At 74.4% G+C, this 16,673-nt stretch overlaps 2 protein-coding genes across 2 annotated transcripts in view; both read left to right on the plus strand.

The window, feature by feature from the left end:
• Positions 1 to 6,893, plus strand: part of AURANDRAFT_70920 (hypothetical protein) — a gene marked incomplete at both ends in the record, with an annotated part of 7,717 nt that extends 824 nt beyond the window's left edge. The window contains 4 exons of the mRNA XM_009035524.1: positions 85 to 869; positions 1,231 to 2,368; positions 4,391 to 5,686; positions 5,886 to 6,893. Coding sequence (XP_009033772.1) covers positions 85 to 869; positions 1,231 to 2,368; positions 4,391 to 5,686; positions 5,886 to 6,878 — 4,212 coding nt within the window. The remainder of the gene's footprint in view (positions 1 to 84; positions 870 to 1,230; positions 2,369 to 4,390; positions 5,687 to 5,885) is intronic.
• Positions 6,894 to 7,812: 919 nt separating this feature from the next.
• AURANDRAFT_70921 (hypothetical protein) lies at positions 7,813 to 16,616 on the plus strand (the record flags this gene model as incomplete). The annotated part of the gene is made up of 3 exons (XM_009035525.1): positions 7,813 to 12,337; positions 12,563 to 13,121; positions 15,644 to 16,616. The coding sequence occupies 3 exons, from the start codon at positions 7,813 to 7,815 to the stop codon at positions 16,614 to 16,616; spliced, it is 6,057 nt and encodes a 2,018-aa protein (XP_009033773.1).
• Positions 16,617 to 16,673: the final 57 nt, after the last annotated feature.

The following is a 16,673-nucleotide window of genomic DNA, read 5'->3' on the forward strand; positions in this document are numbered from 1 at the left end:
TGGGGGCTGCGCGCGGCCGTCGCGGCGGCGATCGCCGCGCGGCCGCGCCTCATCACGGCCGTGAGCGAGCGCTACGTCGCCGAGGGCATCCTCGGGAACCTCGTCGGCTCGCTCCACTTCTGGGAGCCCGGCGAGGTCCTCGACGTCTACGACCTCGGCCTCTCGCCGGCGGCCCGGGCCGACGTCGCGGCCATGGCCGACGTGCGCCTCCTGCCCCTCGCGCCGGCCGCCGCGCGCGCGCTCTCGGCGCGCTACGGCGTCGCCGTCGCCGAGCGCGACGTGCCGCCGCACCTGCTCAACGCGTCGACCTACGCGTTCAAGGCCGCCGTCGTCGCCGACGCCCTCGCGGCCCACGGCGCGACGCTGTGGATCGACGCGAACGCGGAGCTCCGGCGGCCCCTGGACGAGGTCCGGTGCCTCGTCGCGGAGCGCGGCCACTTCCTCGTCGAGCACCCCTACCGCTTCCCGACGGCCCAGTTCCACCACCCGGCGGCCCTCGCGCGCCTCGGCTGCGCCGCGCCCGACTTCTCCCGCGAGCACTGCGCGACGACGTTCATCGGCGCCGCGCGCCGCGGCTGGCTCGCGCGGGACGTGCTCCCGCGCCTCGTCGACTGCGTCGCGGACCCGGACTGCATCAACCCGCCGGGCAGCTCGCGGGCGAACCACCGCCAGGAGCAGACGGCGCTCAACGCGATCCTCTGCGCGCGCGACTACGACCCGGACGGCGCGTGCCACGGCGACAAGCGCTTCCGCATGACGTCGGACTTCGAGAACGACGCGGACCCCGTCCAACCGACGGCGGACGAGACGGACTGGAACGACGTCGTCTTCTACACGCGGCGCAACCACGCGCTCAAGCCCTACCGCCGGTTCCTCCGGCGCCGCGCGCGCGGCGAGTAAGGCGCGCGCCGCGGTCGGCCCGGGGTCGCTCGGCGCATGGTTTTACGGAGACCAACGAGGCGCGTCTAGCCCGCGTAAAAGCTGAGCAGGTCGTCGTCCTTCGTCTCGGCCTTGGCGGCGTCCACGGCCTGCCTCACCTTCTCCCGCAACTCGTCGTCGGCGGCCTTCTGCTTCGCCTTGGCGGCCGCTCTCTCCGCGTGCGCGCGCGCGGCGACGTACCGATTGCGCAGCAGGAATGCGGCGATGGACGCCACGAGCGCCATGAGAACCGAGGCTGAGGTGTCCATCATCACGCCGGGCTGCCCAGCTGAAGTCGACGTTGCCCCGAAGCTGCGGACATGGCGCTGCTGGCCACTGCCCGCACGCGATGATCGGCCGCCGCGCCGCCTTGTGCGGCCTCGCCTGCGTCGTCGTCGTCGCGCTCGCCGGGTCGCTCGCGCTCGGCGCGCTGCTCAGCACGTCCTGGTCCCTGCAGCGGTGCCGGAAGCAGAAGAAATCGCTGTGGGGCTGCCTGGCGCCGTCCTGGGCCGTGCCGGCGCGCTGCGTGACCTGCCGGCAGACCTGCACGGCCGTCGGCGACTGCCTGCAGCGCGTCCAGCGCGCGGAGCGCGCGGCGCTCTGGCACGGCCGCGCCTTCCGGTCGAGCGGCGTCTTCGGCCGCGGCGCCAAGGTCTACCGCCACTCGGCGTCCGGCGACGCCGCCGACGGCCCCACGCGCGCGGACATCGAGGCCCTCCTGGGCTACGCGCCCGAGCGGGGCCGGAACCGCTGCGTCGACGCCTGCGGCGGCTCGCGGCCGCGCGACCGCGACGGTCCGGAGCGGGCCGCGCTGCTCGCGCCCGGCGCGATGGCCGCGTACGCGCGGCGCGAGCGGACGACGCCCCGGGCGGCCCTCGCGCGGGCGCGGGCGCGCGCGCGGCGGCGCTACGGCTTCGCGCGGGCGCCGCGCCTGGACGCGGCGCTCGGCTATTCGGACGCCGCGTGCGACGTCGCCGTGCACCGGCGGCTCGGCGACGTCCTGACGGCCATCCCGAACCGCACGGTCGCGGACGCGGGCGTCCTCGCGGCCCTCGACAAGGTCGTCCGGACCTGCGCGCTGGAGCCGCGCGTCCACGTCTTCACGGAGGCCTTCGCGCTCGGGACCGCCGCGGGCGCGGCGCGCGCGCCGCCGCCGGACGCCGTCGAGCACGACGCCGCGCCCGACGGCCGGGGCCGCTACGCCCTGACCTTCCGCTACCTCGAGCGCTGGGGGCTGCGGCGCGGCATCAACACGACCGTCCACGCCGGCGGCGACGTCACGCTCGCGTTCCACGGCATGGTCACGGCCGACGTCCTCGTCGTCGCGCCGTCGCTCTTCTCCGCGACGGCGGCCTTCCCCGCGCGGGGCCGCGTCTTCGACGCCTGCGGCGACGCCGCGGACGACGCGCTCTTCGCCGACCCGGTCCGCGCGTCCTACAGCCCCCACGCCGTGAGCGCGTGCTTCGACGCGGCGCGCGCGCACCCGCCCCGCGTCGCCGCCATGCGGGCCGCGTTCCTGCGGCGGCGGGAGGGGGCGATCGACGCCGCGCGCTTCCTCGGGCGAGGGCGTTAGAGGGACGTGTACCAGGGGCTCTCCTTGGGCTTCGGCGGCGCGGCGCCCGCCTCCTCGTCGGAGGAGTCCGGCGCGACGGCGTCCGGGTCCGGCGGCGCGTACTTGGCCTTGAAGTGCTCGCGCATGGCCGCGTAGCGCTCGCGGCGCGCCTCGGACGCGTCCGCCTGGCGCTCGCGCGCGTCCGCCTCGTCGTCGTTGAGCGACCGGTACATGCGGTCGACGTCCGCGGACAGCGACCGCTTCAGGGACACGGTCATCTTGTACCGCAGCAGCTCGAGGAAGGCCGCGCCGAAGAGCGCGCCGACGACGACGAAGTACCACCGGGAGACGACGTCCTCGTCGACGGACGCGGCGTGGCCGTCGAGGTACTTGGTCACGTGGGGCTTCATCGTCGCGAGGCCGACGCCGCCGGCGAACTCACCGATCGCGATGGGGATCGCGAGGCAGGCCGACGTCTTCATGAGGCACCCGGAGTCCGAGAAGACGACGCCCAGGAACCCGAGCACGGAGCTCAGGAGGAACACGCCGCCGAGCGCGAGGGACGCGAGCGCGACGTCGTCGATGAGCGGCGAGTCCGCGCCCGCCGTCTTCAGGTACACGCCGAAGCCGATGGCCGCGCCGCCGCAGGCGAGGTCCACGAAGTTGATCCAGAGCAGGGCGAATTTGCCCAGGCTCTGGCAGCAGGAGCGGCACCAGTTGCCGCAGCAACCCATACTCCGTCGCCGCCGCCGCCCGAGGGTCGCCGTCGTGGGCGTTTCGCGGCGCGCACCGGGGCACGAGTTGGGGGGGCGCAGAGAGCTAGCACGGCGCGCGCGCCGGCGGGAGCACGCAGAGAACACGAAGACTTTGCCACTGGCCATTCAATATCACAGCAACAACGAGTGTTGAAGCCCAATTTTAAGCGGTCATCCCCTCCCCCTCCACGCCTCCCGGGCGTCCGTGAGCGCGCTGAACACGTAGGCCGCGAGCGCGCGGTCCGGCGCCCCCGGCGGGAGCTTGTCCGGGTGGCAGCGGCGCGCGACGCGGTGGTAGGCCTTCCGCACGGCCCGGTCGTCCGGGTCGTCGCCGAGGGGCTCGAGGTCGCGCAGGCCCGGGAGGAGCTCCGCCGCGGAGGCGAGCATCGCGACGACGTCGCCGCGGCAGCGGCCGGCCCACGCGCGGACGGCCGCGAGCGCCGCGGCGTCGTCGCGGCCCGCGTCGTCGTCCGCCCGCGCGGCCGCCGCCGGCGGCCGGGCGCCGTCCTCGGACGACGACGACCAGTAGTCGCGCACGGCCGGCGCGGCGGCCGCGGCGGCGGCCGCGGGCTCCGCGGCCGGCGGCGCCGTCGCCGTCTTGCCGCGCGCGCGCGCGAGCGACACGGGCCGGCGCTGCGTCGACGTCGCGGCCATCTTCGTCGGCCGGCGGCGCCGCGGCGCCGCGCGCGCGGGCTCGGGCGCCGCGGCGGGCTCGGCCGCGGCCGCGGCGTCCGCGCCGCCGCCGGGCCGGCCCCGGAGCTCGTCCTCGAGCGCGCGCGACCTCTGCCGCTCGAGCCGCAGCGCCTCCTCCAGCGACGCGACGCGCCAGCGCAGCGCGAAGAGCTCGCCGTCCGCGTCCAGCGACGACGCGCGCCGCGGCCGCGGCGCGGCGCCGACGTCGTCGTCGAAGAGGACCGGCGGCGCGCCTCGGGCCGCCGGCGCCGCGGCGCCGGCGTCGTCGTCGCTGTCGTCGAACAAGCCCGGATTCTGCGCGCGCCGGGCCGGCGGCGCCGCGGCGCCGCGGCCGTCGTCGTCGTCGCTGTCGAAGAGCGCCGGCGGCTTCGGCGGCTGGACGGCGGCGTCGCCCATCATAGAGAGGGGCAGCCAGCGCTTGCCATCGGCAGCCCCGGCTGCGAACGTTGGAAAGAGCATGGTGGTTGCGTAGACACCCGATATGGCGGATTGGCGCGCGGGGCTCTTCGACTCGGACGACGACGACGGCGACGCGGGCGCGGCCTTCGAGCGCTACGCGGCGGAGTTCGCGGCGGCGCCCGAGGAGGACGTGGCCGCGCCGCCGCCGGCGCCGCCCCGCGCGCCCCCGCGCGCCCCCCCGCCGCGCGAGGCCCGCCGCGGGGACATCCTCGTGAGCGCGGCGGCGGCGGCGGAGGTCGCGCGGTCCTACTCGCCCCACGCGCTCGCGGCCGCCGCGGAGACGGAGCGCGCGCTCGCGGACCTGTCCGCGTCGATGGGCCTCGTCGGCCGCGTGCGGCCCCTGAGCGCCGACGAGGTCAACGAGGAGCTGGGGCCCGCCGAGGAGGCGCGCCGCCGGCGCCACGCCGCGCGCCGCGGGTCGCCGCAGAAGGCGCCGCGGCGCCGCGCGCCGCGGGGCGACCGCCGCGAGGTCGTCGAGCTCGTCGACGACGACGACGCGTCGTCGAGCGCGTCCGACAGCGGGGCCCGGGCGACGGCGGCGGCCCTCCAGCGCGCCGACGAGCTCGCGAAGCGCGAGGCCGCGGCCGAGGCCGCGCGCGCCGCCGCGGCCGCGGACGCGCGGCGCCGCGCGGAGCACGAGGCGCGCGCGGCCGCGGACGCGCGCGCGGCCGCGCGGCGCGAGGAGGCGGCGGAGGCCGCGCGCGCCGCCGCCGTCGCGCGCGCCGATGAGCTCGAGGAGAAGCTCGCGGCGGTCCAGGAGCGCGCGACGGCCGACGCGCTCGCGACGGCGACGGCCGAGCTCGAGGCGACGCGCGACCGGCTCCTGCGGGCCCAGCTCCAGCTCAGCGAGGCGCGCGAGGCCGACGAGCAGCGGGCCAAGGAGGAGACGGTCGCCGCGGAGCTCGAGCGCACGCGACGGGAGCTCGCGCGCGCCAACTCGGAGATCCGCGACGGCGAGGCGCGCGCCGTCCGCGCGGCCGCCGCGTCCGAGCGGGCCGTGCTCCACGCCGCGCTCCGGGCCACCGTCGACCACATCCCGGACGTCGACGCCGCCGTACCGCCGCCGCCGCCGCGCCGCGCGGCGCCGGAGCCCGAGGCGGCGCCGCCGCCGCCGCGGCCGCCGTCGCCGCCGCGGAGCCCCGAGCCGCGGCCGCGCGCGCGCGCGCCGCCGCGGTCGCCGGCGCCGCGGGCCGAGGACTACGGCGTCCCGCTGCGCTACCTCGAGACGGCGTCGCAGGCCGCGCCGCCCCGGGACCCGCTCCCGGACCCCGTCGCCGCGCTCATCGTCGAGTCGGACGCGGCGCTCAGTGTGGATTCCACCCACTGCTTTGGGGGGTCCCCACCAAACTTCAGAACTCTCTATCTCGGTCAAATCGAAGTCGATTCGGCTGATTTTTGGACGAATCGATTGCTCTCGTCGAGTTCTCGACGCACAGCGAAAGAGTCTGGTCCAAACCGTTCGATTACGCGCACATTGAAGTCGGGTTGAAGATTTGGAATCCACACAGGCGGCGCTCCGCCGGACGACGGCCGAGCGCGAGAACGCGCGCCTCGCCGCGGAGACGCGGCGCCTCCAGGGCCAGATCGCCGCCATGCTCCAGGACGCGACGGAGCTCCGCCAGATGTACGCGGACCGCTGCGGCGACTGCGACGAGTGGCGCGACAAGTACGAGGCCGCGCGGGCCGCGCTCGACAAGAGGCCGACCGCGGGCGCCGCGGAGCTGCGCCGGGACCTCGCGGAGGAGCGGCGGGCCCACGCGGAGACGAAGGACGACCTCCGGTCCCGGGGCCGCGCCCTCGCGGCCGCGCGGTCGTCCGCGGACGCCGCGCGGAAGCGCGCGGACGACGCGGAGCGCCGCGCGGGCCTCTTGGAGGACCGCGCGAAGACGCGCGACAACCTCGCGGCCGAGGACCGCCTCGCGCTCAAGAGCGCGCGGCGGAGCCGGCGGCCCGAGCCCGGCGACGACGCCGCGGAGCGGCTCGAGGCGTCGAAGCGCGACACGAAGAAGGCGCTCGCGCGCGCGGCCGAGCTCGCGCGCGAGGCGGCCAAGGCGTCGACGCGCGTCGCGACCTTCAAGCGGGAGAACGACGCGCTGCGCGCCGAGGCCACGCAGCTCAAATTGGCGCTGTCCACGTCCGTCGACGACCGCGCGGCGGCGAAGCGCAAGCACGGCATCCTGGCGACGCAGACCGACGACCGCATCGACCAGCTCAAGCAGGCGAACGCGCGCCTGTCGCTCAAGGTCGACGCGGCCGCGGCGGCCGAGGCCGCGGCGGCCGCGCGCGCGGACGCGACGGACAAGCTCGCGGAGCGCATCCGCCTCGCCGTCCAGACGAAGCTCGCGCGCGCCGCGCGCGACTTCAGCAAGTACCAGCGCGACGTCGAGACCAAGTTCCGCGCGCTCGAGGTCGAGGTGGACCTGCCCGCGCCGCCGGCCTTCCTCGGCGCGTCCTCGTCCAAGGGCAAGCGCCGGGGCAGCGCGGCCGCCGGCGCGTCCTAAGGCCTCGATCGCGTCAAAAGGGCCGCTTAGGGGCGGGGGGGCGCGCGCTCACTTCTTGGCGCCGCGGCGCTTGTTCTTCGACCAGGCGGGCGGGGGCGCCGCGGCCTCGACGTCGATGCCCTTGAGCTGCGAGGCGACGAGCGTCGAGACGAGGAGGAAGACGCCGACGAAGCGCTCGAGGCGGCCCGCGGGCGCGGCCGGGTCGTACCCCGGGACGGCCGCAAGGGGCTGCTGCGCGACCGCGCGCATGAGCTGGAAGAAGGTCCGCTGGCGCAGCGCGAGGAAAAAAGAGTCGAACCCCAGGTGGGCCCAGGGCTCGTCGTTGACCTCCGTGCGATTCAGGTAGTCGTCGGCCTCGTCCTCCTTCAGCAGGAGCGTCGCGCCGCCCTCCAGGGGCACCTCCACGAGCGACACGCGCGGGTCCGCGTAGAGCTCGTCGAGGATGCCTTGCAGCAGCAGCAGCTTCTCCCAGGCGTCTTCGTCCTCGACGATCATGTAGGGCGAGGGGCCATCGGTGACCGCCCAGCCGTGGTGCGGCGCGTGCGCCGGCGCGGCGGCGTCGTCCTCGACGATCATGTAGGGCGAGGAGCCGTCGGTGGCCGCCCAGCCGTCGTGCGGCGCGTGCGCCAGCGGCGCGGCGACGGCGGCGGCATTGGCCGCGGCATTAGCCGCGGCGGCGAGCAGGGCGGCGACGGTAAGCAGGGAGTACATGGTGCGGAGAGCGCGTCGAGAAGGCTCGGGCTGCTATGACTTTCGTATGACTCGCGGCGCGGGCTGCTCTTTGCGCTGCATCGTTACTGCTTGAACGGCTTCTTTCGGGCGTCCACTCCTCAGCGCGACCAAGCGGACTGCGTCATCCAGCCATCGTCGTCGCGGTACGCTGCACACGCGCGCGATCAGCCATCGTCGTCGCGGTACGCTGCACACGCGCGCGATGGTCGCCATGCCTTCGCTGCTCGAGGAGCGCGAGCAGCAGATGTGCCTGCTCGCGCTCGTCGCGTTCCTCTTCGCCGGCATCTGGCTCGTCGTCGCCCGGCGGCGCGGCCGGTCGGGCCGGTCGGCCAAGTATAGCGCGCTGTCGACGGCCGAGGACACGCTCGAGGCGCCGCTGCTCGGCGACGAGTCCTTCTTCGTGCCCGCGCGCGGCCCGCTGGCCCTGCGGCAGCTCCTCTTCTACGTCGTCGCGTGCTTCTACCTCATCGGCGTCGTCGTCTACGCGGTGCGCCTCGCGAACGGCCGGGGCCTCGGGAGCGCCAAGGGCGAGGCGCGGCTCTGGCGCCTCGGCGCCGACGCGCTGCGCGTCGCCGCCTGGATAATCGCCGCGCGCGCCGACGCCGCGGAGGTCAAGGGCTCCGACGGGCGCCGCCCGACGGGCGCCGTCGCGGTGTTCGCTTTGTTGTCGGCCGTCGCGGCGCTCCGCGAGGCGCGCACGGGCGCCAAGTTCTCGCTGGGCGCGCCCTGCTTCTGGGCTTTGGCCTTCCACGGCGTCGTCGTCCTCGTGGCACTCGCGGCGTCGTGCGCGGCGCCCGCGGGCGCGCGGCGGTCCGCGCCGCCGTCCGCGGAGGAGGCCGCGGTCGAGCTCCACGAGATTTTATTCTTCACGTGGCTCGACGGCGTCTTCGCGGCGAAGCAGCGCCTCGGCGCCGAGAACCTGGGGCTCGGGGACCTGCCGCGCCAGGTCGAGGGCGATCTAGTCGGAACGACGTGGCCGGCCCTCCAAAAGGCGCTCGCGGCGTCGCCCGCGGCGCGCGGCGGCGAGAAGTCGCGGACGCGCACGCTCAACCTCTTCTACGTGCTCTGCGTGCTGTGCAAGTCCCACTTCCTGCTCGCGGGTCTGTGCCGGTTTTTGTACGTGCTGAGCGGCTACTTCCAGCCGGCCGCCATGTACATCATCCTGCGCCAGTTCGGAAAGAACGACGCGCTCGGCTGGACGGCCGTCGGGCTGCTCTTCTTCGGCCCCGTGATCAACTGCTACCTGGACGCCATGCAGATGTTCGTCCAGCGGCGCGTCGCGACGCGCTGCCGCGGCGCGCTGATGGTGCTCATCTACGACAAGGCGGGCACCATCGACATGGCCGCGGCGTCGTCGGGCGACGGCGACGCCAAGGGCGGCGGCAAGGTCGGGGAGGTCGTCGGGCTCATGTCGGCGGACATCCAGAACGTGCTGACGGCCATCTCGTACTTCCACTGGACCTGGGGGCCCGTGCTCCAGCTGTGTCTGACGCTCGGCGCGCTGTTTTGGTTGGTGGACCTCGCGGCCTTCGGGGCGCTCTTCGTGATCCTGCTGAACACGGTCGTGAACAAGCGGCTCTTCAAGACGCTCGCGGACAGCAACCGCGCGTTCCTCAAGGCGCGGAACTTTCGGCTGGAGCTCGTCACGGAGATGCTGCAGGGCGCGCGGATCGTCAAGATGCTCGCCTACGAGGAGGGCCTCTTCGCGTCCATCAAGAAGCGCCGCGACGCGGAGCTCGGCAAGCTCAAGGACATTTTGGACGTGTTGGTGTACGTGTTCACGTTGATCAACAGCACCCCTCCCATCATGGGCGTCGCGACGTTCGTCTTTTTGACGGCGGTCCTGGGCAAGCGCGTGGACGCGGCGACGGGCTTCACGGCGCTGACGCTCCTGGACAATTTGCGGTTCGTGCTCATGCAGGCGCCCCAGGCCGCGACGTTCCTCATCACGGGCTACGTGAGCCTGCAGCGCGTCGAGGCGTTTTTGGACGCGCCGGACGTCGACGCGAAGCCCAACGAGGGCGCCGGCGGCGGCCCCGTGGGCGCCGTCGACGTCGACGACGCGGACTTCCGCTGGGGCGGTCCGCCGGGCGACGGCGACGGCCGGGGCCTCACCCTGCGGGGCGTGTCCGTCGCCGCGCGGCCGGGCGAGCTCGTGCTCGTCTGCGGGCCCACGGGCTGCGGCAAGAGCTCGCTCCTCGCGGCGCTCCTGGGCGAGATCAAGCGTTTACGTGGTAACGTGGCCCTGCGCGGGACGACGGCCTACTGCCCGCAGACGGCCTGGTGCCAAAACGCGACGGTCCGCGACAACGTGACGTTCGGCGCGGCCGCGGACGACGCGCGGCTCGCGGCCTGCGTCGACGCCTGCGCCCTGGGCGGCGACCTGGCGTCCTTCCCCGCGGGCGACCGCACGGAGATCGGCGAGCGGGGCGTGACGCTGTCGGGGGGGCAGCAGGCGCGCATCGCGCTCGCGCGCGCGCTCTACGCGGACGCGGACGTCTACCTGCTCGACGACCCGCTGTCCGCCGTCGACGCCCACGTCGGCGAGCACCTCTACCACAAGGCCATCCTCGAGAGCCTCGTGAAGCGGGGCAAGACCGTCTTCCTCGCGACGCACCAGGTGAGCCTGTGTTTGCCGGGCGCGACGACGGTGCTCATCCTCGCGCCCGACGGGTCCGTCGCGGCGTCGGGCCCGCCGGAGCGCATGCGCGACGAGTTCCCGGACCTGCTCGCGGAGCTCAGCGAGCTCGCGGCGGCGAAGGACGACGACGGCGGCGCCGAGGGCGAGCCCAAGGAGAAGACGCCGGACGAGAAGGCGCGCGGCGACGGCCGGCTCGTCGAGGAGGAGAAGCGCGCCAAGGGCGCGCCGCTGCTGCGCTACGCCCTGCTCTACCTCCGGTCCGCGGGCGCCTTCTTCTTCGTCGGGTCGTCGATCTTCGTGCTCCAGCAGCCGATCAAGTACGTGCAGGCGAACGCTTTGACGAACTGGATCGCGTTCATGGAGCGCGGGCGGCCGCCCCTGAGCGGCGCGCCGGTCTATGTGTATCTGGCCTGGACGGGCTTCTTCGTCGGGCTCACGTTCGTCGCCATCAACTGCCAGAACCGCGGCGCGATCCGCGCGTCGGAGGTCATCCACGAGCGGCTGTCGTGGGCCGTGCTCCGGAACAAAGTCGCCTGGTTCGACGCGTCGCCCGTGGGCCGCGTGCAGAACCGCTTCTCGACGGACGTCCAGGCCGTGGACCGCAACGTGTCGAACACGGTCATGTTCCTCATCCGGTCGTTGGTCGCGCCGCTCGTGTCGCTCTTCGCGATCGGGCGCCGCGTGCCCTGGCTCCTGCCCTGCTTCGTCCCCGTGCTCGCCGTCGCCTTCTCCGTGGCGCTGCGCTACCTGTCGATCGCGCGGGACCTGAAGCGCATCGACTCGACGACGAAGTCGCCCGTCTACGCGCTCTTCAACGAGTCGCTCAACGGCCTCGCGACGCTGCGCGCGTTCACGGGCGCCTTCGGCCGTTTTTCCAGTGACTTCCAGCGTTTAGTGGACCGCACGAACTCGGCGGAGCTCCACCTCTTCGCGCTGAGTTACTGGCTCTCCGTGCGGCTGAACACGCTCGGCGCGACGGTCGCGGGAGCGACGGCCGTGGCTTTATACGCGCGCGCGGCGTCGTCGGGCGGCGGCCTGCCGCCGCCGCAGGCGGGGCTCGTCCTGACCTACGCCGTTTCTTTTACGTCTGCTTTGATCGGGCTCCTGCGGACCTACACGGATTTGGAGCTGTCGATGAACGCCGTCGAGCGCATCGCCGAGTACGTCGACCTGCCCGAGGAGCCGCCGCTGCTCCTCGACGGCGACGGGCCGTCCTGGCTCCGGGACACGAAGGGGACCGTCGAGTTCAAGGACGTGTCGCTGACGTACCCGCGGCAGCCGTCGCCGGCGCTGCGGCACCTGTCGCTCACCGTTTCAGGGGGGGAAAGTGTGGGCGTCTGCGGGCGGACGGGCGCGGGCAAGTCGACGCTGCTGCAGTCGCTGCTGCGCCTCTACCCCATCGACGGCGGCGTCATCACCATCGACGGCGTCGACATCGCGTCGGTGGGGCTCAAGACGCTCCGGGGCCGCGTGGCCATCGTGCCGCAGGCGCCGACGCTCTTCGCGGGCACGGTGCGCTTCAACCTCGACATGTTCGGCGAGCGGTCCGACGAGGAGCTCCTCGAGGCGTTACGGTTGTCGCGCGGCGGCGGCCTCGAGAGCGCGGGCTCCCACGGGTCCCTGTCGTCGCTGGGCGAGTCGACCGCGGGCAGCGGCGGCGCGCCGACGTCCGTCGCGGAGCTGCCGCTCGACTTCGAGCTCGCGGAGTTCGGCAACAACCTGAGCGTCGGCGAGCGCCAGCTCCTCTGCCTCGCGCGGGCCATCGCGCGCCGGTCGCGGCTCGTGCTCCTCGACGAGGCGACGGCGAACGTCGACCAGCAGACGGACCGGAACATCCAGAAGGTGTTGAACGACGGCGCGCTCTCCGACGGCACGCGCATCACCATCGCGCACCGCCTGGGCACCATCGCGACCTGCGACAAGGTCCTCGTCCTCGACAAGGGGGGCCTCGTCGAGCTCGACGCGCCGTCGAAGCTCCTCGAGGACGCGGGAGGCGTCTTCTACGGCATGTGCGAGGCCGCGGGCACGCGGGCCCAGCTCGCGGCCGCCGCGCGCAAGGCCGACGCGAAGCGCGCGGCGAAGAAGCGTGACTAGGGAACACGCTTGTCTGTTTAATCCTGGATTGAGGTGCTCGCGCGCCGAGAGATTGTAAGGGCGACGAACGGCAACCTCGTAAGTAACCTCGTCGTGAGGCTGGAAGAGCCGCGAGAGCCGTCGAGATCGCGGTCTCCTTGAGGTCGCGCTGACACAGGCCAGTGTCGTCCGTCGTGTCTCCGTCGCGCTGCTACCATGGCCCGCCTCTCCGTCGCAGCCCTCGCCCTCAGCGCCTCCGCTATGGCGCTCGCGCCGCAGCAGGCGCCCAAGCTCGCGACGCGGCGGTCGCTCGGCGGCTTCGTCGGCGCCGCCGCCGCGGCCGTCGCCGCGCCGGCCCTCGCCTACGAGGGCGTCTACTCCATGGAGATCGTCAAGGCCGGCGACGCCGTCCTCGACAAGGAGGCCCTGAACAGCGGCCCCGTCAAGGCGGCGCTCGGCGACTTCAAGGGCTACGCCGTCGGCATCGTCAACCTCCAGAAGGCGCTCGCGGCGAACGACCAGGCCGACGTCGCCAAGACGCTGAAGACGGACTACGACTTCGTCAAGGTGCGCGCGACCTTCAACGCGCTGACGCCCGTCTTCGACGAGGACACGCAGAAGGGCGTCGACCGCATCACGCGCGGCATCCTGCAGGACCTCGTCGAGGCCGAGGCCGCCGCGAAGTTCAACGACAAGGGCCAGCGCACGCCCAAGAAGCTCGCCCTCCTCTCCGAGAAGCTCACGAAGCTCGACGGCAGCTTCCGCAAGCTCTTCTCCTACCTCATCGCCGACAGCAAGTGAGCGGGGTCGGAGAAACGCGCGGCGCGTTTCGTAACGGAGACGCGCTCGTCGCCGGCACCGCGAGGCGTGGGGGGACCCGGGAGAGACGCGCGCGCTCGTTGTTTAGGTCGTCGCGGGGCGCGGATGTTTCAGGAACGTCCTCAGAGGAAGGTCGCGAGGGGCCGCGGCGCGGGCCGGCACGAGCTCGACCGCGCGCACCGCGCCGCCGGGCTCAGCGTCGCGGGCCGGCCCGGGTCCACGGGCGGCGGGAGCAGGGGCCGCGGCGGCGCGCTGTGGGAGCGGCGCCGGCCGATGCGCGCGCAGCTCGAGCTCGCGGCGACGCAGCGCCGCGTCGACGCGTAGAGGGGCTCGTCGTGCGACCCCTCGGGGAACTTCCAGATGTGCGTGTCCGCGCGGCGGCTGCTGCCCCGGCCGCGCACGGGGTGCGTCGCGAAGGGCAGCGTGAGGTCGCTCGACGCGAACGTCGGCGACGGCGCGGCGACGACGGCGGCGGCCGCGCGCGCGACGGCCGCGTCCGCGGCGCGGTGCGCCGCGGGCCGCGCGGCCGTCTCCATGGGCGGCGGGTGCCGCGGGATGGAGACGACCGTCGACGGCTCGGCGTCGGAGCAGGACAGGGGCAGGTCCGCGGGGAGCCGCCGCGGCGCCGGCGCGAACGCCGCCAACGCGCGGCGCGGCGACGGCGCGCGCGCGGAGAGCACGGCGTCCTTGCCCCGGAAGAGGACGCCCTCGAGGGCCTCGGCGAGGGGCTTCGTGAGGGACGACGCCGCGCTGGCGAGGCGGCCCGCGTCGCCGGGCGCGAGGACGTGGTGCCGCGCCGCGAGCGACGCGGCGACGTCGCCGCCGTCGAGGGCGTCCCGGAGCGCCGCCCGGCGCTTCGCCGGGTCGCCGCCGCAGGTGCGGGCGACGGCCTGGGCCGCGCGCTCGAGGCTCAGCCGCTCGCGGCGCTCCGCGGCGCTCAGTCGCCTCGTCGGCCGCGCGTCCGAGAACGCGAAGTCCTCGACGACGCGGTGGCCCACGCCGAGCGTGCTCCGCACGTTCGTCCGGCCGCGCCGGAGCATGTGGGGGCAGTGGGCGTAGTGGTCCTCGTAGGTCTTCGCGCGCGCGCCCTCGGATTTCGCGTCGAACGCGTCGCACGCCTTGATCGCGGTCTTCACGAGGCGCCGGCCGCAGAACGCGTCGTCGGCCGTGCCCAGTTTCAGCGCGAAGCGCGCCTCCGGCGGCGTCAGGTCGACGCCGAGCGCCGCGAGGTGCTGGAGCGCCACGGGCTCGCCCGCCCGCGGTCCGACGGACCGCATCCAGCGGTCGCGCGCGCCGTCGTCCTCGAGGACCCGGGCGACCTTGCGCGCCGCGCGGCGGCCCGCGGCGGTCCAGCAGAGGGCGCCGTCGGAGGCGTAGCCCGACACCTCCTCCTTGGGCGGCAGGAGGCTCGCGGCGCCGTCGTCGACGTGGACCTTGGACGCGGACGTCGCGTCGCCCGTCGCGAAGGGCGGCGGCGGCGCGAGCCGGGGCGCCGCGGGTTTGTGCGCGGCGACGTGGGGCGCCTCGTGGCCGTAGGCCTCGTCGGCGCGGCTCTCGAGCGTGTTGAGGAAGAGCTCGTAGTCCACGGCGCGAAATAAGGGCTCGAAGTGCGTCGGCGGCGCGCGGCCCAGCGCCTCGCCGCCGCCCTCGGGCGCGCGGTGCAGCGACGCGCGCATGGCGTCGTCGTCGTCGTTGTGGTTCCGCCGGTGGCGCGTCGCGGGGCATAATCCTTTTCGCTCCGCCTGGCCGCCGCGGCGGCACGACGGCAGCCGCTTTGAGTAGCAGTCGCAGAGCGCGTCGAAGTCCTCGTCGTCGAGGGCGCTGCCGTAGTGGTCGTGGAGGGCCCGCTTGAAGTCGCGGGGCGCGAGCTCGCCGCTCCGCGACGCGTCGCGCTGGCGCAGCTTGCGCCGGAGCGGCGCGACTTCCGACGCGGCCGAGAGGCCGTCGACGAGCGCGTCCTCCGCGGGCCGCGCGCGGCGCTCGAGCTCCTTCTTCTCGCGGTAGAGGGCGCTGTAGCTCGGCGTTTCCGGCGCCTCGGGCTGGGCGCCGGCGAGGGCGTCGTAGCGCACGTGGCCCCGCGGCGCGCCGCCGCCGTCGACGGCCGCGAGCTCGGCGTACGAGACGTCGACGCCGACGGACCGGAGCGCGCGCCGCGCGTCGCGCGTCGACACGAGCCGCCGGTTGCCCGGGTCGAAGGGCGCCCAGAGCTTGTCGCGCCCGCGCCGCCGCGTCACGGCCCAGAGCTCGCCGTTGACGGCGCCGCCGACGGCCTCGTCGGCGAGCTTCTCGCTGCGCCGCAGGCCGCCGCGGATGAGGGCCTCGATCTGCTTGCTGCTCCGCCGCTGCGTCGGCCGACCGCGCACCTCGGGGCCGGCCCGCAGGCCGCCGCGGCCCATGGCGGCGGTGGTGTGGGCAGCCCGGCTCGACGGTTGGTCGGGCAGCCTTTAGGTGGCGATTTAGCAATCCTCAAGTTGAACTCGTCGTTAACCTTTTGCCGCAGTGCGATAGCCCTCGCGCGGGAGCTCGACGGCGCCATGACGGCGTCGACGGTCAAGGTCGCGGTGCTGTCGCTCCTGGTGCTCCAGAACACGTCGCTGCGCCTCGTCATGAAGCTGGCGCGGACGGAGTCGCCGGACTTCTCGGCGACGCTCGCCGTCTTCCTCTGCGAGGTCGTCAAGTTCGGCGTCGCCTTCGCGCTCCTCGCGCGCGCGAAAGGCGTCGCCGCGGGCGCGGCGGACGTCTTCGCGCCGCGGGAGCTCGCGCGGCTCGCGCCGCCGGCGGCCCTGTACCTGGCGAGCGACCGGCTCCACCACGTGTCCGTGCGCCTGCTGAGCGTCGCGGCGTTCCAGGTCCTGAGCCAGTCCAAGGTGCTGACGGCGGCGTTTTTTGGGAAGCTCTTCCGGGGCCGCGACGTCTCGGGCCGCCAGTGGGCCGCGCTCCTGGCGCTCGCGGCGGGCATCGCGGTCTGCCAGCTGGGCGACGCGCTCGGCGACGTCGCGCTATCGCCCCCAAACCCGCTGGGCTTCGCCTGCGTGGCGACGACGTCCTGCCTCGGCGCCGCCGCGGGCACCTACACGGAGGCCGTGCTCCAGCGCCCCGCGAGCGACGCGTCCTACCTGTGGCGCCGCGCGGCGCAGATGGCCCTCCTCGGGTCGGCGATCGCGGCCGGGCCCGCGGCGACGGACCCGCGCGGCGCCGCGGGCTTCACGGCCGCCGTCTACGGGGTCGTGCTGCTCAACGCCGCCGGCGGCCTCCTCGTCGCCGCGGCCATGAAATACGCGGACAACGTCCTCAAGACGCTCGCGGCGAGCCTCTCCATCGTCGTCTCCGCCTTCGCGGCCTGCGCGCTCCTCGGCGCCGACGCGCCGACGCCGAGCTTCGCCCTCGGCGGCGCCGCCGTCGTCGCCGCCGTCTACGTCTACGGCACCGCGCCCAAGCCCCAGGCCGCCGCGCCCGCGAAGCCCGCGGCCTGACGTGTTTTTGTGTTTTCCCGTTTTGCCCGGCCGTAAATTTTCAAAACCGCTTACGTC

Source organism: Aureococcus anophagefferens, assembly GCF_000186865.1.
Source record: "Aureococcus anophagefferens unplaced genomic scaffold AURANscaffold_3, whole genome shotgun sequence".
In the NCBI taxonomy this organism is placed as follows: Eukaryota; class Pelagophyceae; order Pelagomonadales; family Pelagomonadaceae; genus Aureococcus; species Aureococcus anophagefferens.